Source organism: Acanthochromis polyacanthus, chromosome 17, assembly GCF_021347895.1.
Source record: "Acanthochromis polyacanthus isolate Apoly-LR-REF ecotype Palm Island chromosome 17, KAUST_Apoly_ChrSc, whole genome shotgun sequence".
Taxonomy (NCBI): Eukaryota; Metazoa; Chordata; class Actinopteri; family Pomacentridae; genus Acanthochromis; species Acanthochromis polyacanthus.
The window spans coordinates 761,964-786,932 of record NC_067129.1 but is presented as its reverse complement, the minus strand read 5'-3'; the positions used below and the strand labels follow the sequence as shown (position 1 = coordinate 786,932).

General features: G+C 39.9%; 1 protein-coding gene across 1 annotated transcript in view; it reads right to left on the bottom strand.

The window, feature by feature from the left end:
- The window catches only part of klf5l (Kruppel-like factor 5 like), a 29,174-nt gene extending 4,431 nt beyond the window's left edge, over window positions 1-24,743 (bottom strand). Inside the window, exons 1-3 of the mRNA XM_022205746.2 lie at window positions 24,498-24,743; window positions 11,139-12,051; window positions 9,070-9,129 (exon numbers count right to left, since the gene is read on the bottom strand). Coding sequence (XP_022061438.1) covers window positions 9,070-9,129; window positions 11,139-12,051; window positions 24,498-24,638 — 1,114 coding nt within the window. The 5' untranslated portion in view covers window positions 24,639-24,743. The remainder of the gene's footprint in view (window positions 1-9,069; window positions 9,130-11,138; window positions 12,052-24,497) is intronic.
- Between the last annotated feature and the right edge of the window lie 226 nt (window positions 24,744-24,969).

Here is a 24,969-nt window from a genome sequence, read left to right as displayed (position 1 = left end):
TATTTTTTTTTGTTTTTAAATGGTGAAAATGTTCATTACTGTTCTACAAAATCTAAAATAATATCCTCAGATGTCTTTTTATTGTCCACAAACCAAACATATTCAGTTGACTGTGATGGAAGAAAAAAGGCAGAAAATATCCGCATCTTAGAAGCCAGAACCAGAAAATCTGGACTTTTTTTTTCTATCGACTAAATTTATCGACTAAACAGCTGGAGACTGATTGATTTAATGGTTGAAAACTGATCAATTAATCTGAGCAGCTTTGGTGAAAATCAACCTCCTAAACTTCATAGTTGCAGGAGATAATAAATAAAATCATCTTTTTCACAATTAACATGAGATTTATCCTTTAGATGGAATTTTGTTGCAGTAAAAACCGTGATGCTGGTGTTGGTTTGCTCTTCTAATGGTGTGGATGAAATATGACTGGAAGACGTCTAATTTCAGGAGATTTTTATGACTTTGACTCAACAGCATGACGAGGACGTTTCATTCACAAACTGTAAGAAAATGTGAGGAAACGCAGCAGACAGAGAAATGCTCCTTTTTTCCTGACATTTGCCCTCAGTTTCAGAGCAGAGCTGTGTGTGTTCAGCTCAGTCTGTTAACAGACACACCTTTATTTACAGGAACATTTATCATTATCAGAACATGTGTGTGCTCTCAGATAATCAAACTGCCTTTCTTTTCATTATTTGTTAACAGCAAATGGAGTTTTTTTCTCTGCTCTGAATGCAGCAAAGTGAAGCTATGTGGGTTTTTGTGGCTGTTTGCTCTGATTAAAAGCATGTTTTATGTGGAAGGTTACAGCGGAATTATCAGGAAAAGCACAAACCAAGCAAAGAGCTACTCCATCTGTCGGCTTTATCGTCAGTTTTATTGCTGCTGATACTCAAAGCGAGCCACGATGTCTGACTTTTTCCATCATTTTTATCAGCAGCTGAACTTTCTGACACATTTCTGAACTTTATTCGTTTAGAACTGATGTCATTTGTCGTCACAAGAAGCAGACGTCTGATTGAATATTGTCTAATTTGCATATTTTCAGTCAGAGCAAGTGAAAAATCATTATTAAGATTCCTGTTTTATTTGTTTATAGCACTACAAGCTATGGCAAAATTCAGAATTTTCCCAAAAAATAATCTGCTTTGCAAGCTGTTTTTGAAGGAGTAAAATGACTCATCTAATGTTCAACACCTCATGGATATAAATATAATGCTTTTAAATCACAAACCAGACCATTTTTTGCAAACAAGCTGCTTTTAACATGAAAACATCGATTAGTGCAGCTTTAAACTTGAACCCTGTTGGCCAACGGGGTGATTTTTCAGTAAAACCGGGATTATTTAACAAGATATGTCTTTAAATGTTGCACAAGCTGTTCTGCTAAACGTACGGGAGACAAAGCATTTATAATTACAGGGTATAAAAGTTAAGAAGGCATGATGACAGAGAAGCTGCAAAGTGGGAATTCAAAGAACAACAAGGCGAGTAAATCCAACGCGACACTCATCCAGCTCCACCCAAACGCTGACATTTCTCTGCTATTGCCAAACAGGGAGCTAAGAAGAGAGAAAATAATGAAAAAAAAAAAGGTTCTGTTGAATGGGCTGGTATGCACACAGCAGGAGAGAGAAAAAAACATGTCATCCTTCATAGCAGAGGTGAAATGAATGTTAGGAACCAATGAAGGCCTGAGCACAACAGAACGGAGCAAGAAGCAAACAATAAAACTGTGCTGAAGACGCATTCCTGCTTCAGCTGCGGTTTGGGACTTTCCTGAAAGTTCATCATTCAAACCTGTATTTAATGTCGGCTTATCAACCAGGAACAACATTCTTTACATCTATTTTTATCCTCTGCAAGGTTTGTGGTGCAAAAACGGAGTTATCCTGCAGTAAGATGGGATTTCTGAGGCGGCCTGGGTTGGAGGGACTCTTCTATCAGCGAGTCTCTTCGGGTCATCAAGTGCTCGTTAGCAGCGATGGGCCTCGTTAGCGCTGATTAGATAGCTTCAGCTAGAGGCCATCCATCACTGAGTGACAGCGCCGGGGTCCAAAGAGCAGAGAGGGGATTCAGGCGACACCAGGAAGACAAAGAGGGCTTCAGTCTGGGAGTTTGTGTGGAATCACTGGATTTTGGTTGATTTTTATGTGAACGTTCTCAAAGAAAATATTAAAAGTTTTACTGATGGAATCATTTTAGATATTTTTAGGATTTTTTTGGGAGGTTTTTACTCATTTTTGAAAATACTGACAAGAATTTTCTTGCCAAATTTGGGGGATTTTAAGGGAAACTTTTAAGCAGTTATTGGAATTTTCTTCCTGAAGGTTTTACAATTTTTAGAAATTTGGGGAATTTTTTCTGAATTTTTGGATTTTTTTCAGATAAGGAAGTAATATTTTTTGGTGGATGAGGACAACAGGAGGGTTAAGAAACATTTTTGACATTTCTTTTTTCCACCAAAAAATGTTAAAAATGTGGACATCAGAAGTTTCACAGTGAAATTATATATTTTTTTCCCACATTTTCAGACTTTAAAACGGGTCAATTTGACCCACAGGATGACATGTGGGTTAAAAACATCTCCGTTAATGGCGTATTTGTGAAACATCTCATCCTCTGCAGTCCACCACTTCAGAAGCTCTTTGCAGACGCTTAACCGATAGGATTGTGAGTGGAAACGCGCTAATAGCTTTTAAACCCCACTCCAGCCTCCTATCTGGACAATATCCTGTTCCTTCGCCGGTGTCTGGAGCTCATATAAAAGCCCACAGGTGTGTTTGGTTTTGCTCTATAGCTGCGCCGTTGGGGTCAAAAGCGCAGCGACTATTATCCCAGAAAGCTGGCAAACAGTCGGCTGAAATAGGACACACACATGCACAGAACAAACACACTGAGCCGGTATGTGTTCCTGAACAAACCCATCCTCCATCCATCCAGAGCAGCTTTCATTTTCCTTCAGTCTGAAGGTGAACACGTCGAGTTTAGAGGAGATTTACGGCACTGTTCGGTCCATTTATCACCAGTAGAATGAGAGAAAAAGGACAACTTCCGAGCCTCGTCAGAGTAAAGACCCACGGAAAATATTATCACTTATTTGTTAAATTACAGCACATAGTTCTCATAAATATATCATAAAACTGATACATTTCACTCTGGTGCAACTTTAATGCATTAAATGTGAGCTTGATCAACATTGTATCCATTTAGTGTTCTCATTAATATTCCACACATAAAGAAGAATCTGTGCAGTATTATTGTCTATATTTAGAGGAATCCATGTTTTCTACTCATAGATGAATTTATAATATCCACAAGTGAAAATATAGATGTAAGTTGGCCAAAAAAAGAGCATTATGTAAATCAGAAACTGTAAAAGAACTCCAACTATTTGTAAATGAAATTAATTAAAAATATTTACAATAAAGGATTCAGCAGTAAAACTGGGTCATTTTACAGTCACGTTTAAAAAATGATTTTATTTAAAGTTGTGGCCTCTTGGGTATTTTATTTATTTATTTATTATTTTTTGTGATATTTTAAATGTCAATTATTACTTCTTACTATGATTTTATTAGATATCGTCCACAATTTAGCAAAAAAAGAAATAAAAAAAAAGGGAAATCTGTGATAAATTCTGTAACATCACCATTTATTCTTTTCAAAAACTGTAAATATAACAATATTTTCTGTTTATTTAAATACAGCTAAAATAGTTTAATGTTATGTAAAAAGAATTCAGAAAACAAATTTATTGTGTATTTCTTTAAAAATATAATTGATCATTTACTACACCACTAAATGCTTAAAAAGATATTTTTCTTTGTGATTTGATTTGTTATTATGTGATTTCAACAAAACATGTTTGTAAAATTCTTCCACTGTTTCCTTCTTTATTTTTCACTGCTGTCTTTGTTTTTCCCTTCGCTGCTGATCGGACCAATCAAACATCATCCAATCTTATCTTATCTTCAGATTTTCTTCTGATCGTCAGCAGAGTTAAAACTCGTTCAGCTTCAAATAAAACTCTAAAGAAGTCGAGCTGCTCTCAATGAAAATAAAAACACGTAAAGTCCTTTGGTGTGCAGGAGATCCAGCAGCTGTTTGATCAGGTGGCCGATTAGAAACGACAAAACCATAATGGACAAGCACACAATCACAACTAAACACACAGAAACATGCAGAGCACAGAGCATCAATCATTGTGGACAAAAACATCCACAGAATCAGAACGCTGTGCAGAGACGTGTTTGCTCTGTAGGAGGCTTAAAGACGCTGAAAAATGCTTTGAATAAATCCATACAGAAACAGGCCATTAAAGTAAACCTGGCAGCCATTTCCCTCCATGCACGACTCTACACAGCGAGGAATAAAACATCAGCGCCGTAATACAGCGTTTTATAACCACCTCTGGCTGCCTTTACCGAGTCAAAGAGCAAACACTTCCAGCCTCTCCAGGACGCCCATAAACTCTTTGTGGCCCTCTCAGCTTTATCAGCTCGGTGAGTGTTTGTGAAGAGGGCAGGAGGCTTCCCTAATCAGCCCGATAGCGCTCTGCTCGTTACACACACGTACGCACACTAACACAATTAGAAAAGAGCTGCAGCGACTGCAGAGGCCACGGTCAAAGCTCTGGACGACCGCGATACAGCGATGCAGCGTCAGCAGCTTCCGGATATCTGAGCTTCTACTGGGATTCAAATCTGCGAGCTGCATGTGGTTCTGGTCGGTTAAACGTCGTCTACAGCAGCGGAACAGAAGAAATATGCAGATTATTTGTCTGAATACAAGCAAAGATCCTGTAGTCTGAATGTCCTGCACTCACAAATGTTACAACCAAGAAGTTTTGTTGCTCCAGTCACGTTTGCAATGGTGGAATTTTTAAAAAGACGACAAGACTTTCAATGTCCGATAGCAAGTTTGGGGTTCAGAGGGTTAAGAATTCTCTTCAAAATGTGCTTCAAAGTGTCTAATGTTGAATTAAACAGATTTATGAGTGTTTTAGTGCCAATAACTCAACATACTGTGTTTGTATTCCTTCATGTTGTAATTTGGTGATGTGTAGAACAATCAAATGGAAGGTTTTCACCTCAAAGTTGCTCTTAACTCTGATATTTCTGTAAATATGCGTTTCACGTCGTTACATTCCACCTGTCTGATCTGGTAGAACTTAAACTGGAGCCGGTGGGTCTCCAGCATCAAACATCTCAACCTGTTTTCCTGCAGATGAAGTCCTGAGCCGGTCCCAGCATGCACAATCCTCACAGATAAACATATTTACATCAATTTGCAGTTTCCAGTTCACTAAACCTGAATGTCTTTGAAACAAAGTCATTCCAAAGCCAGGAATGCCTCTCATTAGAGAACCGTGGAGTTCAATGAGGCGTCGTTCTGCTGGAACCTCCAACATCAGCAAACACGACGTGAACGTCTGCAACAAAAGCTCATCAGCAGGAGAAGAGCTGGATTTCCTGGGAAAGTGTGCAGCGTAAGTGGACGTCTGTCAGGTAAAGGAAATAAAACTAACAGCGCTGTCTAAACACACGATCCCACACAACTTCCTCATACAAGCTCCTCAAGAAACAACAAAACAACTCAGTCAGTTACAGCAGACGCAAAGAGGGAGGATGTTTGATGCAACATGAGGCTCATTCTGATTCAATTTAAAATAAATCATAGTTTAAGTGACAGACTGCTGAATCTCTGGTCTAAACTAGAAAAACAGCCAAACACATCTCTTTTAAAAGATCTTTGGGAGTCTGTACTGCAGAGTTAGCCTGCGGCTGCTCTTATCAGTAAGTCTGTCAATCAGTGTCTGTAGAACGTAAACAGGCAAACTGAGCGTTTCTGCTGCACAGGTTTGACAGGTTAAGTGGCGACGTGAAGATTAATATCCAAAATAACAATAAACTCTGGAGCAGGGCAATAAGTAAGATCTTAAAGTCAACACAGAGCCGATGTAAGGAGGCTATAATGCGGCTAACGTTATCTTCTCTGTTTGACTTGGACTGCAGCGTTCTGTATGAGTTCAAGGTGTGAACAGTGCTGGAGCAAACATTCATCAGTTCTGGAAAAAGATAAAGCCTGAGTAGCTTTCAGGAAATCTGGAGTTAAAGATAACTTCTTTATTTAGGGCACTGGGTTTAAACTTAAGACACAATGGGATTATTTTTGATGTTTATGTTCTCAGTGGGTTTCAGTTATTTGATTGAGAGCATTTAGTTGTGTTTAATCTGAAAAAATATGGATAAGGAGACTGAAAATAAAGTGGGGATCTATTACAGAGCCCTGAGGTACTCCACAGGATGAGGAAAACTCGCCAAGAGTAAGAAGACTTGGTACGTCTAGAAATACAAAGTTAGAAACACTGGTATGTGGTACGCTTTTCTGTTTTTTCTGAATTTCATGGGAATTATTGTTCGAGTTTCACCTCTTCAGGTCTCAAAACATGGTTCCAATAAAGCTGTTCCACAATCAACAGTGTCAAACAACTTCTAGACATTAGTTTTAAAAAGCAGAGAACCAGTGACCACATCTTGTTCAAACTGTTGCTTATTTCAAAGACTTCTGTGGGTCAGTTAGCAGGTAAAACACATTCAGTGGATGCATCATCTTCTAGTTCAGCAAAATACGCTCATATTGTGTCGACAAGAACCTGAGGAGCTTTTGATTTTCATATTTTATTATCATCTGAATCAGAAATCATCCCTCAAGTTTCACAGGATTGCTCCTTGTTCAGTGGATGCAGAGGATTTAATTTTGATTAAAATGTGACAGGAGAAGTTTTTTAGCTCATCCAAAATGACATTAAAACGTCAGTCCGACTTTTCCATAAAGCTTTCTGTTGAATATATAAAATACTGTTTTCCTGTTTACAAAGTGAGTGAAACCTGATCCATCTGAATCAACCAAACTCCAGTTCCAGCCATAAACTGCTTCCGTCTAACATTTCAGCAGACTTGTGTAACGTCTTCCCTCTGTCAGCGTGTTGTTGCGTTCTCTGTTCTCTCTGTGTGTTTTACTGTTTGTCTTCTGTGCTGCTGCATCCTGCATCGAGACAACTTCCCCATAAAGTTCCATCTTATCTGTGTACGAACACATGGAGCTCAGTTTTTCTATTTTCAAGCATTTCGCTGTTTTTTACCCGCTGGAGGAGCACTGCAGCTTTTAATCGCATGAGTAAACCCCCCAATCCAGGTCTGAGGCCGCCGGGAATCCACAGGTTTCATCTTACAAAAGGAAACGCATCGAAACCGGCCGCCTTCCCCCATTCTGCAGAAAAAAAACCTTCCTCCTCCTACATCCTCCTGAAAAGGAACTTAAAAAGCAGGAGAAACTGGTTTGGTGCTCCGTTTAACAGCACGTCTTCCCTCTTTTTCCTCTTTTCTTGCTCTCCTCCCTACAGTCTTTGTTCGCCTCTCTGGGGAAGGACGGGTACGAGCACGCACAAACATGACGGAGAAACAACAACAACAACAGAAAACGCTTTGCTTTTCCTCTTCATTGTGCTCTCATTCATCTCTATTATTCTAAATGGGCGTATCGAAACTGGCAAAGTCACAAAATATGCAACATAACGAAAATAAATCAGCATTAAGAGCACAATAGCTGCAGACGTATGACAGCGACTGAGTGTTTGCAGCTTTGAATCCCAGGATTAGACAGAAAAACGTGAAGACGTGAAAACAAAGAGTTCACAGAGCCAGGCAGACCTTCATCACTACGCTAAATGCAGGAAACACGGCTAAAACACTGAATAAATACAAGAAAAGTCAAATTCTAGCAGCAGGGACACCAAAAACTACTGTAAAAATAACCATCTTATAACAATTACAATACAGTTTAGAGTCATAATTTGACTAAATATGTATTTGATTTGTTTAATGAAGTTTAATGAATATATTTACACTGGAATAATGTTACATTACCACAAAATAGAGGCTAAATACTGTTGAATACAAATTACAGTGTTTTATTTCATCATTTCATTCAAAAGATCTTCTAAAAAATAGCAAAATACTGTTTTAAAATGAGTCATTTGTTTTGAAATTGCAGGAGTCGACTGTTAATTCTAGATCACATCAAAAAGGAGACGAGTTTTTACATAAATATGTTGCACATTTGACAGATTTTGATTTGGAAGAAAAGCATAAAATTTCATGGATTGATATTTTAAATATTGCTAAAGCACCATTTTTAAACATTTATGAATATTAACACAATAATAAACTGTTATCAAGTCTAACATGTAACTTTACTGAAGAATCTTGTGTGTTAAAGTTCAAATAAAGTCTGCTGACACATTAAGGGGTTTAGCTTTGAAATATTGTAAAGACCTAAATGTAACTTAATGAAGGTCATTTTGCTTACATCAAGTGTAAGTTTTTACAGTCTATTATTTAATATTATTGATGTTTTGATGCATTTAAAAAAATGTGGAAAAAGTCTGTGAAACAGAATCCACAATACAACTATCAGATCACAGAGTGTCGACAAAAGAACACGTTTAGTCACCTGATTAGAACCATAGAGGGTTTACTTTATGATAAAACCACAAAAAAAGACAAAAAACAAGACGAAACATCACAAAAATGAGACACAGAGCAACAAAAAAATGGGCAAAATGACAAAAACAAGACAAAAAACAATGAATAAAGTGAACACAAAGTGACAAAAATAAGACAAAAAACACAAACGAGACAAAAAGGAAACACAAAACGACAAAAATGGGAAACAAAACAACAAAAACAGAGAAATGCCAAAAGTCAGATCAAAAACAGGAGAAAATACGACAAAAACGATACAAAACAACAAAGAACAATCTAGTATTTTACTTTCTGATCCAAACAACTTGTCATGGTCTGGAAATGATTTTAAATTTATAGTTTTACTAATTTATAATCTGCAGTTCATGTCTTCTCTGCAGTTTTTCCACTTTGAGTGCCGGACTAGCCGTCATAAACGAGTGGATTGTTGCTGCTGGACGTCGAAATAACTCGTCTAAAACGCCCCGATATGCGATAATCATCAAACGATAATCAAACCCTGAGTCGGTGTTCTTACCTGTGTGCGTCCTCTGGTGTGCCTTCAGATGAGAGCTTTTTGTGTAAACTTTGGTGCAGCCTGTAAGGAAACACACAGACCATGAGCCGGACAGACTGAAGCCCACATTCTGCAGAAATTTGGGACTTTTCTTCAGACATGGAAACTATAATTTTTGTGTCCGTAAATGAAGACGACAGGAGGGTTAAATGAGTTTTAAATGCTTTTTCTATTAGAATCCTGCTGGTTTTCATGAACTCTTGTTTGTGAAGTTTCTTGTTTTTAAAAGATGCAACGCCACATTTCCAAAAGAAACTCAGTTAGAGTTGACAATCCTCTATGACGACTATTTAATTTATTTAAGCCTGAACGTTTCTGCATTTCTCACATCGTTGAGACTTTAGAAACTGCAACAAAGTAGAATTTAGTCGCCTTTTTCATCACATTTTTGAGCCTAAATGAGCTGCTGCTGATGGATTCATTTTTATTTAATATTCAGGAATTCTGGCTTTATGCATTATTGGTTTTTCTTGCATTGATGTGTGCTTTTTTTATTGTGACAGAGAGCATTGCTGACAGATTTATAGATGAGCAGCTATTTACACAACCCTGTTCCTGGCAGTAAATGAACCGGTGCCAACATGTTCGGCTGAAACTTGCATTAATTAGTCGTTTGTCGTTTTCAGGACTCCAGAGGATGACGGTGTTGAACAAACAGGAGCAATAAAACAGAATTAAATGAATGTATGGTGGTTTGATTTTGACCTACACGCTGCTGAAGGCTCTCTGGATCTGATCTTCATTAGAAGGTGGAGGCACAGAAACGCTGCAGAGCAAAGGCGTGTTTGTTGCAGAAGAATAAAGCGGAGTTTGTGTCGATGGAACTGTTTTTGAGTTGCTTCCGTTTACAGACGATCACAGCTGGATAAAGCTTCTGGTACTAAAATATTATCGGTTTAACATCAACTACAAAAGATTGAAATGAAGATTAGAAAACAGGACCCAAACAGAAACTGAGCTGTGATTTCTTCCGTTTAGAATTTAGAAACGGAATAAAGGCGCCAGATTAATCCGAGTTTTTTTATTGTTGGTTGAACCCTGAGGTCGTCCTGCAGGTCGAAACGGATCCGTTTTAAAGTTTAAAAATGTGGAAAAATAAAAATCAGAGTGAAACTTCTGATGTTCACATTTTCAACATTTCTGGGAATTTTTAACATGTTTTGGTGGAAAAAACAAAATGTTACAAATGTTTCTTTAGAACATTCACAAAAGTTTTACTGATTTATATGGAAGACTTTTAGATATTTTTAGGATTTTTTTTGGAAGATTTTTACTCATTTTTGAAAACATTTACAAGAAGCTCAGCAGGTTGGTGAGCAGTTCTTCTGATGTTTGCCTGAAGCACAGCTTAACTTAACCAAAGTCAAACCTGTTCTTTCTGCTTTCGATTTCACAAAAAGGACAAAACTTGTTGAAGCTAATATGTTTTGCTTCTCTAGTGGAAGATTATTATCTGAGTTGGAATATTAACCCTCCTGTTGTCCTCATTTACGGGCATCTAAAAATAGTGTGCTTGTCTGAAAAAAAATCCAAAAATTCTACAAAAAAATTCCCAAAATTTATGAAAATTTGCAAAACCTTCAGGGAGAAAATTCCTTAAAGTTTCCCTTAAAAGTTTTATTTAAAAAAACATTTAAAAAATTCCCCAAATTTGGCAAGAAAATTCTTGTAAATATTTTCAAAGAATGAGTAAAAATCTTCCAAAAAAATCCTTAAAATATCTAAAACGATTCCATATGCATCAGTAAAATTTAAAAGATTTTCTTTAATAACATTCAGAAAACAAATCAATCAAACTCCAGCGAAATTCACTGAACTTTGGTTGATTTTTTTTCTGAATGTTCTTAAAGAAACAGTTCTTTTTCCACCTAAAAATGTTCAAAAATGTCTCCAAAAATGTTGAAAATGTAGAGGTTATTCACTGTGAAAACACGTTTTTAAACTTTGAAACCCGCAGGACGACAGGAGGGTTAAACGAATTTAAAGTTCAGAAAAGCGTCCGTTCGGGAGGCAAACACCACCAAACACACCTGGGTAGTCACAGAAGTGGATCCTCCTCTTCTCCAGCTCGGGGTTGTTCCTCCGGTTGTATTTGGGTCCCGTCAGGACGCCCTGGCCGTGCGTCATCAGCATGGCGTGAGGAGACAGCTTGATGCCCCCCAGACGCTGCTGGTAGGGCGGTGGGGGCTGCGGCGCTAGGCTCAGCAGCTCCGCCTGGCCGTCGGGGCTCCCCGGCTGGGAGTTTGGAGGCGACGGCGGCAGGCTGTGAGGCGCCGTGTGCTGGGAGACGCCGTTGGGAGAGGCCTGGTAGTAGCCGTGGTGCTGCTGCAGCTGGTGCTCCGCCATCATGTAGCCGCCGTTGTTTGAGGGCAACGAGACGCCGCTGAGGTTCAGCATGGTCCTGCCGCCGGCGGGGCCCTGAGCCGCCGGGCTGCTGTGCGTCAGCGTCATGGTGAGGTCGGCGCCGCTGGTGATGGGCATGTGGTAGACCTGCTGCTGGGGAGGCGGGGGGCCGATGTGGAGCTCTGTGTCCAAACTCTGCTGCTGCTGAGAGGCGGCGGCCACGCTCACCACCCCCCCAGAGCTCATGTCCGGCTTTATGAAAACATTGTTGACGACCGGCGGCACGCTGAAGACGGAGGTGAAGTCTGGCAGGGCCTGGGTGGAGGCGGGCAGGGAGCAGGGCACCTCCAGCCCCGGCTCCGTCTTGATCTGCTGGGGCGTGAGGGTCTTGGCGTTGGGCCGGTAGAGGCCCGTGCGGAGGTGAGTGGTGCTGGGCAGGATGACGTTGATGTTGAGGCTGTAGGGGGTGGAAGGTTTGTCCTCTGAGAAGTACTCGTCCACCACCGACGCGCTCTCCCGTCGGTACTTCTTATCATCAGTGGAGGGACTCAGAAGAGAAGCGTTGACCTGGGGGAGATATTTGTCCAGCTCTAGTCGAGTCTGAAAACAAAGAAAGAGGAGACGAGTTTACAGGAGGAACGCTGCATCGCTACTGGAACTAGAAATCTGATTTTTTTAACTTTTTTTTTAGCCGACTGGGTGTAAAACTAGACATCAAACTCCAAGACATGCACGACATTTCCTGTTCCTGTGAGAATCAAAGTGGTTTCTTTGTCTTCTGTGATGCTAAAATCAGCGTTTTAATAGAAAAAAAACTCCAGTTACTTCATGGACAAACACAAAAACATCATCACTGCAGAAATCTTCTTCGGGAGATAAAACCACACTGAATGATCAGCTGTGGGATTTCTGATTGTTTTGGGACTTTATTTTGGCTGCAGGTGGCTCAAAGGAAAGCTCAGTTTTAGAGTTAAAAGAAGCAAAGACAGCATAAATGAACATATTTAGTGGATGAGAAGGATGAAGCAGAGATTTAAAGAAAATACATCCATTAAGAAAGAATAAAGCAAAAGCTCTCCATTTCCTCATCAAACCTCGTTCCTGTTGCCCAGCAGAGCTCTGACAAAGAACCAAAACCAGGAGGATTCACCCGTTTGCCTTCATATTAATGATCCAGTGATCAATAACTGATACTGTTCTATTGGAATCCTAATATTTACTACTGCTCCTGCTTTCTTGTCGTTTACATGTTCTATACTTCTCTACATAGATCCATTTAGCTGAACGCTTTTCCTTTTGATCATTTGGTAAACGACAGTCATTTCCCAGGAAAACTCCAGAGAGACGCAGGAAGGGAAGGTTGGAGATTTTTATCTTTTCCTTTCATCTGAGTTAAAGTGAAGAAAAAGATCTCAGATGGCTAAGAAACAAAAAACTAAATAATAAAACTGGAATTTAATAGAAAGACGTGTTGATGTTCAAACATTTTTCCAATCTGAGCTGTGAATTGTTGATTCAAGAGAACTGGAAGGCTGGAAAAACTATATTCTGTGTAACTGAAAAAAGAAAAGGAATTTCCTTCAGGACAAAGTTTGATCTTAAAATATTATTATTATTAAAAAGCTTTTCAACAATGTATTTATTTCAGACTGTGACCTAAAACAACGCAAAATCCAACCGCTGCACTTTAGGACACAGTTTGTGTGTTCGTGTTTCATTTCAAACCATCCTCCAACAATAACTTCAATAAAATATATAAAAAAATCAGCCAAATAAATCTCATATAATTAGATATTTCTGACAAGTTCAGACACTAAATTAAACGCAGCTACGTATAGTTGTGCTTTTCCTTCACTCTTGTCACTAATAAAGAAAGTAGAAGCAGGTTTTTGATGCAGAAAGAAGAATTTACAGCCATTAATCTCTGCATTTATCTACTGAGGAACATTTTCAAGCAGCAGGACCGAACAGGCCGAAGAAAATAAACTGCAGCTTTTTATAAGTTTCTGTTTAAGTAGAAGGCATTATCTGATCTCCATCCCTGATTAACCTGTGTGTGTGTGTGTGTGTGTGTGTGTGTGTGTGTGTGTGTGTGTGTGTGTGTGTGTGTGTGTGTGTGTGTGTGTGTGTGTGTGTGTGTGTCATTCAGAGTCAATGAAGCAAACAGTCCCTCTGTCAGTGCTGCAGCAGAGACCACACACAGAGCCGCTTTACTCGTCGCATGCATGCAGAAATGCAGAAATTCACACCATTTATGCGCACCGACGTGCACTGAATGCACACAAACAGGAAGAGAGTTCCTCTGCGGGTGTGTCCGACGGTTCAATGCATGAAGACGCAGCAAGAAAAAAAAAAAGGCACTCAGACAAACCAAAACAAAGACTGAAGGCATGAGAAAGACACAGAGAAACCTAAACACTGTCAGGTAAAAATAGAGCCGTCAGACAAATGTGATCCTCACGATGACAACAGATCCACGGGAAGGATGACGAGAGGGAGGACAGATACGACACACACATACGGAGAAAAAGAAAATAAACTATAGGAGAAGGAAATGAAGAACAACCAAAGTGTAAAAAACACAGCGAGAGAAAACCACAGGAGCAACTAAAGCCAGCAGCTATGAAAGTGATCCTCAGCATGTGAATGGATGCAGTTCATCTGACTGGAAGCTGCACAAAAAAAAAAATCAAAAAATGTTTCTAAGAAGTCTGAAAATAAACACTAAACATCCCACTGACTGCCACGGAAACAGAATATTTCATATCTGAGTCATAAAAATGTACAATTTCTGCACCGGTTTGGTTTAATGAAGGAATAAAATTAAACAATTCTGCATTTTAATACTTCTCTGTACATTTAGAGGAATAAATTGAGCACAGAAGCCAAAAAATGAACTTCTAATTGCCCTCAAACTGTATGAAATGCCCCCCCAACCTAGAAGTGAACCGAGCCGTTTGGAGCAAATGACCCGACGAGGTGCTGATGTGCTCGAGGTCGAGTCCAGAAGCCGAACAAAGGAGCAGAGAAAAGCCGTTTGAATGGCGTTATTCTGCAGTGGCAGCCCCGTCAGCACATCCTCCTCTGCTAATAACCTGCTGATGTATTTTCAGACACCAACCTGCAGACTTGTTGCTCAGCGGACACTTCAGGCTGGGAGGTGTGTGTTCTGCATGAATGAGCCTTTTTATTATTTACAAGTCAACAATTATGTGTCTGTATGTTTCACCTTTGGGTGCAGCTAATGTCTGTCTTTATTTATAATTAACACGCTTATGTCTTTTATTTCATTGTGTTTGACCTTGTTGTACGCCAGAGAGCGGGACATGAGCCGTAAACCTGTTTGCATTTTGCAAAGCGAACATGTTCGGCGTTCGCTTCCTGCAGGAGAAGGATCCTCGTCTGTCGTAGCTGAACTCTCAGCACCTCGTCATCGGTGCAATCTGAGCAGCTGCTGAAATGAAAGCCTTGGGTATTTACAGTGGAAACAAGAAAACAAAAACAGCTCCTCTGTTTCCTGCTCACTGAGGGCTTCTGTCTGCCTTTCAGGACGGATCACAACCGGGTTCTGTGGTTCTGGCAGCAGCAGCCATCGGCCGTCCTTGGTCGTGTCCCTGCTACTGCTGATGATGATGATGATGATGATGTGTTTTGTTATCAGGCTTTGCATCTTTACTCACTTTAGCCGCTTTTCTGGTTTACATGAGCAAAAAACCCTTAGAGAGGAAGGTCGAAGCTCTCATTGTGTCGCATATAAACCTTTAACTCGGTGTTATGTTAATGATTTATCCTGAATCGATAAAAACAGATGAACCAACAAAGCAGAAAACAGAGGATATGAATGTCTGTACTTGGTTGTTCCACCAGGTGGCGCCTCTCACTATTTAACCCTCGTGTCGTCCAGCGGGTCAAATTCACCCGTTTTGAAGTTTGAAAATGTGGAAAATAAATAAATTTCCACAGTGAAAACTTTCATATTTTCAACATTTTGGGAAAATCTTTGAACATTGTTTGGTGGGAAAATAGAAATGTTAAAAATGTTTCTTAAGAACATTCACAACAAAAAAAAAAATCAACCAAAATTCAATGAATTTTACTTGATTTTTTTTCGGAATGATCCTAAAGAAAATATTAGAAGTTTTACTGATATATACATAATCAAATATTTTTAGGATTTTTTAAAAGATTTTATTATTTTTTGAAAATATTTACGGTTTTTATTTGTTGACAAATTTTGGGATTTTATTTTAAATAAAACTTTTAAGGGAAACTTCTAAGGATATTTTTTGCATTTTCTTCTTGAAAATTTTGCAATTTTATTTAAAAATTTGGGAAATTTTTTATTTTTTTTGCAGACAAGGGAACAATATTATTTGGTGCTCTCAAAGGAAGACAAAAGGAGAGTTAATACTGAAGCATTGTGGACTTTTAGCTAGCGAGGGGCACCATGACAGAGACCTCTGTGGCCGTTAATGGTTTCTGGCCAAAAATCCCATATTTAACTACCAAAGTTTACCAGAACAGAGCTGCTACAGCTGCACAGAGAACATAAATGTTACTTATCAGTAGTTAAAAATGGTTGTAGAGACAAATGTAAGGGCCACGATACTTTATTGTTTCTGCTGATTAATCGACTGTTATACCGGTAAAGAAATTTGTCCTAAATTTACATCTCCATTTGAATGTGTCTGCACGCCGTTTCAGGGTAAACTGAGTGAGCTAGCCTGGCTTAGCTCATGAAAATCTGATCATTCAGCAGCAACAGCAGAAAAAAGCAGGACAAAATGTGTCCAACTGAAATACACACGATTTACATTCTGAGTGTCAGTAAACCATGCACCAGCGAGAACCACATCCTCAAAACTCCTAAATCATTTACAATGCCCAAAGCGAGAACCTCCTGTTTCTCCTGTTTTACTTGACAAATAAAAAGCTCAGCCTTCAGGAACAGTAAAACTTTTCAGTCCTATAAACTTCAGCACACAGCTCAGTCAAATAATCCCTTTTTCTGCAGGAGTTTTGTATAACTTGGTGTAACTTTCATACATTGAACATGAGACACGGCGACGTCAGAGCGAACTACAGCGTCTCTGTAAGACTTTATGTGCTAAATGAGGAGAATATCTTCGGGCAAAGACAGTGTGGGTTAATAATTGGAGAACATGTACAACAGTTCTGCTATGAATCCTTCTGCCTGATAACAACAGTCTCTTATCAGCTGTGTTCGGGTTTATGGGCTGGAGTGGGAGTTTCCACACATCCGGCCAAGTTGACGTCCATCCTTAAAGGACCTTTGTAAACTTTAGCCCCGGGTACGACACAGAGCTCACACTTTACATTACTGCGAAACTATTTACAGCATTCTTTATAGATCTGTAATCCCTCATTGACGTTGTTACCACAAGTTTCTTTTCTGTCAATCAGTTCCAAACATTACTGAGACAGGAATGCTAACGCTAACAGCTATCATTGGATTCAGCCGATATGATTTTCAAAAGTCCAGATCACCTCATTTCATCATCTAATTGATCTCGTTTTAGCAAAACACCGTCTTTATGAGCATAATAGCCCCAGAAAACCTTTTGTTCTCAGACACGTTAAGTAAAATCCCTCCTATTCATCTCCCAGTAACTTGTTGAACCACATCTACAGCCTCTCAGACAATAACGCAGCGGTCAGACAGAAAACTGAAGAACGACCAGAGCAGCCGTTTGACCCCGACTCCAGAAGCCTCCAAGCTAACAGGTCCTCATCAGACCCCCTTCTCCTGCTAACTGCAGAACAAACAGCCAGTTTTCTTTTATGGCTTCAGGAATGCAGAGAAACAGCAGCGGCCGCTCGCCTTTGGAACTCCATAAAAAGAGAAAAAACAGAAGAGCGTCGGCCTCCAGTCTGCCGGCGGTGAATCATGACGGGGTCATCAGAGCAGAAGCAAAACCTTTGAGACCACGGAGACGTTTTATGACCGCAGATGAACAAGGAGATAGAGAAGCTTGTTTTGGCTTCACAGGACAGTAAAGACGAGATTTAACCGGACAAAAGCCACTTTAGCTTTTCTAGGAAAGGATTCTAACCCTTGTGACGTCCTGCGGGTCAAACTGACCCGTTTTAAAGTTTGAAAATGTGGGAAAAAAGTGTTTTCACAGTGAAACTTCTGACGTCCACATTTTTAACATTTTTTGGAGAAATTTTTGAACATTTTTTTGGAGGCAAAAAAGAAAAGTTAAAAATGTTTCTTAAGAACATTCACAAAAAAATCAACCAAAATCCAGTGAATTTGACTTGATTTTTATGTGAATGTTCTAAAAGAAAATAGAAGTTTTACTGATATGTAATGACTTTAGATATTTGTAGGAGTTTTGGAAGATTTTAACTCATTTTTTGAAAATAGTTACAAGAATTTTCTTGCCAAATTTGGGGGATTTTTAATTTTCTTAAACAATATTTTTAAGGAAAATTTTTAAGGAATTATTGGAATTTTCCTCCTGAGTTTTTTTGTTTTGCAAATTTTCAGAAATTTGGGGAATGTTTTTGCTGAATTTTGAACTTTTTCAGACAAGGAAACCGTATTTTTCGGTGCCCGTAAATGAAGACAGCAGGAGCGTTATGCAGTTTACTTATAAAATCAAATTCAAGTTAATCTTTTCTCTGCATGAGCAAAACATCCAGCTTCAACTAAGTTACAACAGAAAGATAAGAATCTTGATAAATGGTAATATATGTAGAAATTAAACATGCAAGGTAAATATGTGCACATTTTAAAAGTCATTTTACAAACTAGAGAACATTTTAATAGAAAATATCAACCATCTCTATAAGCCAAAATATTTGCAAACCGACTTCTGCTGCTAATAATAAGACTGCAAATGCTGCTGTGTGTGTAAGATATGGCGTTTAAATGCTTTAGAAATGCACAGAGTAAAGATTTAAATGAGGAAATTGATCGTTATGATGCCAAATATTCCTCTTTTGTCTGCAGACTGAGGCTCATCTTGTCAATCAGTGTTTTTAATAAATCCACAGACATTAATGGTGATTTTTAAAAAAAAAAAAATATCAGACTCTTCTCTTCATGCTTCATGGTCAGGACCATGCATCCACTGTGGAGGTCCTGGTCAGGTTCACATCTAACATGCTGGACCGAGTTTATCATCTGAAAGTACTCCCAGCATTCATCAGGCTTCTTTACCTGCAAACATTTTTCTTCCTTTTTTCGTCCATTGTTAGATGTTAATCAGTGTTAAAAAGTCCTGTACCAACCTCAAAGCAGTTGCCTTTCTGTTTTTAGAGCTAAATGATAAAAGTTGTGTGCAGTCTGGGACACCACAACCCTGATTAGTGCGACGATGATTTATTCTTCTGCAGCGTTTCTGCTGGTCTCTCATCTTCCTGCATCTTTTTTCAGGAAGATCACAACTGACTTTTTTTAAAAAGCCACGGGCAACATGTGAACCAAAAGCTCCAAATCTGAGTTTACGGCTCATTTTTAACCAGGTTCCTGCACTCAGACTGTTGTGTCTCTGATCACAGGCGTCTTTCTGCTTTATTGTCTCTGGTCTAAATGCTTGTTTTTGTGAGGAAGTTCTTGACTTGTGAACTTTTAATCAGTTGACATTGAGGTAGCGATGCAGATGGTGTTTCATGTTGGTTATTATGGTATGTAGCATTCCAACATATAGTGACACATCTCCATATTTGTACTAAACACACACATATATACACACACACATATACTGCACATAGACTTATGTCGGGATCACTTTTACTGAGGTGATCTCATGGCTTTCAGTGATCAAAGTTTAAGAACTGGTTGATTGTGGACAGAAATGTGTCAGCAAAGCTCGTTGACTTTCTTTGTTCTCTGTATTGATCACTGCATCTGTGCTCCTTTATTTCAGCTCTGCTCCTTCCAATGAACTGTAGGACAAAAACAGACACTTCATATTGTAGTCTTGCTCTTAATCACTGCGTAAACACCGGGTGGAGTTTCTATTCTACTATTCCCACTAACACTTGTACCGAACAATAACCACGTCTGTATTAAACAGAATGGGTTCTGGCTTCAGAGGATGGAGGGAGAAGAAACTGAAGAAATCCAACTACAGTTTAAAGATGAAGATTTTTTTTTTTGCTTCACCACAAAATGATTTCACCCTTTGTTTTGCTTCACAACAGCAATTTTAGGCTGTTTTCCCAGACAGTGAGGGGTAAACGGTGGCAGTCATGGAGGGGGTTTGGAGGCTGCAGACCTCAGGGATTAGGAAACGGTAAAATATGACTGTCTGCGGGCGGCATGTGTTGTCTGGTAGAGAGACAAAGCCGGGCATGATGGGTACAGATGATCTGCAAACCAAACAATCCAAACAGCCTGAGTCACACGATGAATCGCTGCTGGGTTTTCCTTCACCGCAGGAGGATCACACGGATTCCCGGCTTCCAAAACGTTCAGAGTCGGCAAAAATAAAAGCCGGTTTTTCAAAATATGATGCACCTTCATGACATTTGCTTTAAAATGTGAGTCATCCCAGCTGTTAGGTCGGGCTCATGTCTGTGAGGAGGTGAAGATACAAAACTATGAAGAAGAGCAGTGAGATTTTAAAAAAAGGAATTATATCACCATGTGAGTAAAACAACAAGCCTGAAATAGATCAATTCAAAAGCATCCGCAGGATAATTTATGATGTCAGCAGGAAAAAGAGACCAAAAGTTCAAAATGCTGTTTCTGCTGCTGGTTTCAAACTCTCCTTGATCTAAAGGGGACAAAAACTGCCTCTAGATATTCCATAAAACAAATGAATAGTGCTTCCTGACACCGCTTTTCCCTTTTCAAATCACTGCAGGGACTCAGGTGAGCCGGGACTCGTAGTCATCGGACTCTTGATGCAAATCATCTGTATGTGTTGTCCTGGAAGTCAAATCATTAGTCAAACCAACGAGCATCTGAAGCTGCATGAAAGCGTCTGTTCCATTAACAACAATAAACTCACAGAGGACTGGAAAAAGATCAATCTGGTGGAAACCATAGCAGCAGAGGCACAAACTCAAACACAACGAGCTCCCGGTTCAGTCTCACGACGCAGAAAACACGTCTAAGCATATCTGAATATTGATCTTCAGGAATCATTAGGCGTGACCGGCGACAGCTGCTTGATCTGAACGGCATGAAGTTACTCTGTAACTGCCCCGCCGTCCCCACCGGTGAGACAACGGCAAAAGAATCTGGAAATAGGTTTCATATCAGTTACTTATTCTGCCATTAAAACAAAGGAACACGAGCAGATTGGCTCCAGATTTGAAACAATGCAAAAAGATGTGACTCAACAGTGAAACAAACAAGAGGAGTCAGCCTTCAGAATGAAACCCTGAAGCTTCTGTTGTAATGTAATGACACCTAATTCAGTCAAAGACAAACGTGCAGCTTCTCTCTGTTTCAGCAGGTCACAGATGTGGGTACGCTGCCCGCTACTGCTTTTTATTTTTGGAACTTGGACATTTTTTAGAGATGGGATGATATTTTAACCTCTGGTTGGATGAAACAAACCTAAAAATGGGTTATTGGCTTTTTTTTTTTTTTTTTTTTTACAGTTTTTAAATATTGTACAGAGAAATGACAATCAAAATACTAATTGATAATGGAAATAATCTGCATCTTTGTACAACATATGGCTCAACTCTGAACATGTCTGTCCTTAAATGGCGACGAGAGAAGCTTCCTGTCATTCAGTCCAGTCCAGTTTATCCATTTAATGTCTGTTCAGAGCAAAAATGTCCCAAACAGAACCTCAAAGTTGATTTCTTTAATTGACAACTTCATTGATGAACTTCAGTTCATCAAAAGCAGCCACAGATCGAGTAGTTTTCCACACGTACAGTCTGTGCTCAGGAATTTTCTCCCATAGAATCATTTAAATACCTCAAGTAAAGAAGTCATACAAGAGGCTAAACAGCTCAGCTCTCAGCCCTTCAGAGCTGCTAAATTCCTCCAGTGACTCAGAAGTTGTGAAAGAAAAACGTCCTGTTGCCATAAAACTGCACTAATCAGTAATTAAATGCACCAAAGTTCTGCTACACACTTCAGACCATTTTATCGTCTTTCTGCTTTGTTTTGGTGCCACATTCACCAAAGAAAGTCAGCTTGTTTTCAATGAAGATACCATGAAATGAATGATAAATCCAGTGTAGACATAGTTAATGTGGTAAATGACTATTGTATCTGTAAACAGCTGATTTTTAATGGAATATCTCCATAGGGGTACAGAGGAACATTTCCAGCAACCATCACTCCTGTGTTCTAATGCTACATTGTGTTAGCTAATGGTGTTGAAAGGCTCATTGATGGTTAGAAAACCCTTGTTCAGTTATGTTAGCACATGGATAAAATGGAAGTGTCACTTTCAACATCTTCCTCAAGCTCACTTTTTGGCAGGATGCAAAAAATGAAACCTCGTCAGCACCAAACAGCATCTGGACACAGAAGAATATTTAACAGCTAAAGAGTGAAATATTTGCTTCTGGAGATGGTGGAGACCAAAACAGAGCTACAAGAGAGTTTGTATCTGGCTCACATTCATTAGTGAGACACAAACTGGGCTCAGGTATCAACATTTAGCAGAATACGTGAAGCTTTAAAGACTTCATTTTAGTGGAAAAGCTTCACATTGCTGAGACTTTTAAAGGCTGGATTTAACGCCCACTTAAAAGAAACTGGAGATAATTTTTGCTGAAGTTGAGCTTATTCACTCTAGTTTTGGACAGATTACTGAGCAGCAAATAGAAATGCTGCGGTTTCCATGAAGACAGCAGCTTCTCGTGAGGCTTTCTTTGGCTGCTGCCGTGACTTTCTCATGAGGTCGGCCTTTGTCATCCTGCGTCTGGCCTCGGGCGGCTTATGGAGATGCGGGCGCTGCTCAGACAGGTCGGGCAACATGCGGCTGTCACGACAACGCCGAGTTAAGCGCTCTTTAAAACACCAACACAATGACACAAAAGCCCGTCTGAGGAGGAAAAAAAACAACAGAAAGTGGAAAAAGACTAGAGGCTGGCTTTTATTCACACCCCCAATTCTCTGCTACGCTTTAGTTTACACTGTAACTCTGCTTTTGGCATAAAATCATGGACAAAGATACATGAAAAGTGGTTTCTTTCAGTGTTTTTTTTTTTAATTGGCTGCATGATCTGAATAAAGAGCAAATCAGGTAAACCTGTTCAGGCTGCAGCTGCTTTCATCTGCCTGAGGGGCAACGTTTTCATTTAATCTTTTGTACTCGAGAAGATCACATTTAGCAGAAAAGCAATCATTGCATGTTATATCAACAAGCAAAAAGCAGCAGAGAGACACATGGGAGCAGCTAAACTGTGCTGGTGGTGATTTACAGCTGCCAGCTCCTTCTGGAAGCTTAAAAACAAGTCAGCGTTTCGTCTTTTTGTCTCCTGATGGTGAAGTCAGCATCAAACTGCTCTGTGGAATCCCACTAACACAGAAAACCAGCTTAGGTAATAAAAATACTTGTGTTTATTACAGCTGTGTCCTACATTTATCTGCAGCAAAACAGGAAGAGAAGGAACACTGTTTTATTGATCATACGGAAAATATGAGGACATAAAAGTGTAAGAAGGTTTCTGGACAACAACCCAAAGCTTTGTTGTGTTAAAAGAAGATACTAAGCTTCAATTTTTGCACCGATTTCCACTGCATGATGTAACATTTGAGCACATGGGTGCATTTTTGTTGAACTGGAAACCAAAAGAAGACGGTCTTTGTAGAGATGATTTGAAATGAAAGGTGATGCGATCAGGAGAAAAACTGCAGAAATTCAAACTAATGAATCCACTACGAAACAGCAGGATATTAACGTAACTGAGGAGTGCAAACATGCAGAAACCTGAACACGTCTGACAGCAGCTGAGAGCCGCTTCTCGTCCATGGAGTCGGTTCAAAACAGCTCGAGCATGTGACTCCTTTCACTCCATGTTTGCATAAAGTCCACAGCGACTCCATTAGACCTGCTTTGTGTTGAACGTGATGAATGCAGGTACGACAAAGAGTTCATCAGATCTACACGAATCAACACTAACAAAGCAAAAAGTCTCCAAAAAAACAAACGTCTAGAAGCTACAGAGCCAGCGTGGGTTCTACCTGCTGGTTCTAGCCTCAGGAATCTGGATCTGCTGCCTGTAAACACCTGGCAGCAGACCAAGCTCCACTTTCTGTTTGGAGCGATCACACAACGTACGATTGGTTTTACTTTTAATACACCTGTCGCATCTGTGCTGCGATTAACAAAGAGTCCGGTGAGGAAGTCTGAAAGTTGGATTATTTCTACGCTTTGGGTTCACTTCCTGAAACGTGCGGCCGTGTTTCCGGCACTACGGCGCCAAACGTCCACCGACCAAAGAAGGGTTTTTGCAGAAACGTCTAAATCTGCTGGTGGATCATGTGATTGAACCTCATGACTGCACATATTCTGCAAGTAAAGATGGTGAACAAAGTTTGAGGAAACAGACAGCAGGTGAACTCACAGACTGAGATCAGCGTAGGTGGAGTTGTAAAGAAATAAAATAAAAAGAAACGGTCATGGCAAACTGCTCTCTTTTGAACAAACATCCAAATATAAGACGTTTATCATCTCTTCTCCATGAACATGCAGCTGATCAGCCTGCATCCATTCAATCCCCAACCAATGCACAGAGCACCTTAAAACATCCACAAACCAACCAAACTGGACTAAAATCCACCTTTCTGACATGACAGGATGATACATTCACTTAGATCTGAATCATTTGCGCCCCAAACTGAGCTTACAAATGAACTTTACCTGCGATTTCTCCCCTGCCAGGTGTCTGTAGGACTTTAACCTGTACAGGTGAGCTGCAGCCTGATAAACCAGAAACAATGTGCAGCTCAAGTGTTTTTACAGCTTTTTGGATCCTAAAATGTCTCTACATACACTGTCTGTGAAGATAGTTGGAAATAAATGCGGTTCTGTTGGAAACACCCAGACAGGCCGGAGCTCCGGTTCCCTCAGCGGGTCGTCAGAGGTTCTTACCCCGGGTTTGACGTCCTCGAACACGGACGCGTCCTCGGCTCCGTCCGCCCCTGACATCCTCACCGGCTTGAGCTGCGTGAAAACCGCCCTTTCTTCTGTCGGGTGCGGCGGGTTCATAGCTAGTCCAACACTCGCTGCCATTCAAAAAATCTGCTTCAACAGGTTGATCTTCTTCTCAAAGTTTGGTTTGAAGGTTCATAAAGAGATGTGGACGTGGAGCGGGAAGCTACGGTGTAAATCCACAGACCTGCCTTTTCTTCTGCCGCTCAGGTAGCTTTTACCTGAGCTCAAGTACGGACCTGCTACCTGGAGGTGCAGCCAATCAGAGCGCAGGACGGGGCTGATAGTCCAATCAGGTGCAGGGAGGGAGTCTGGACTCACCTGAGAGAGCCCATCAAATAAACATCAGGTAAAGAACTGCCTCCTCAACCACACAAACACAGGAATTACTACAGATTTACATGTTATCTCT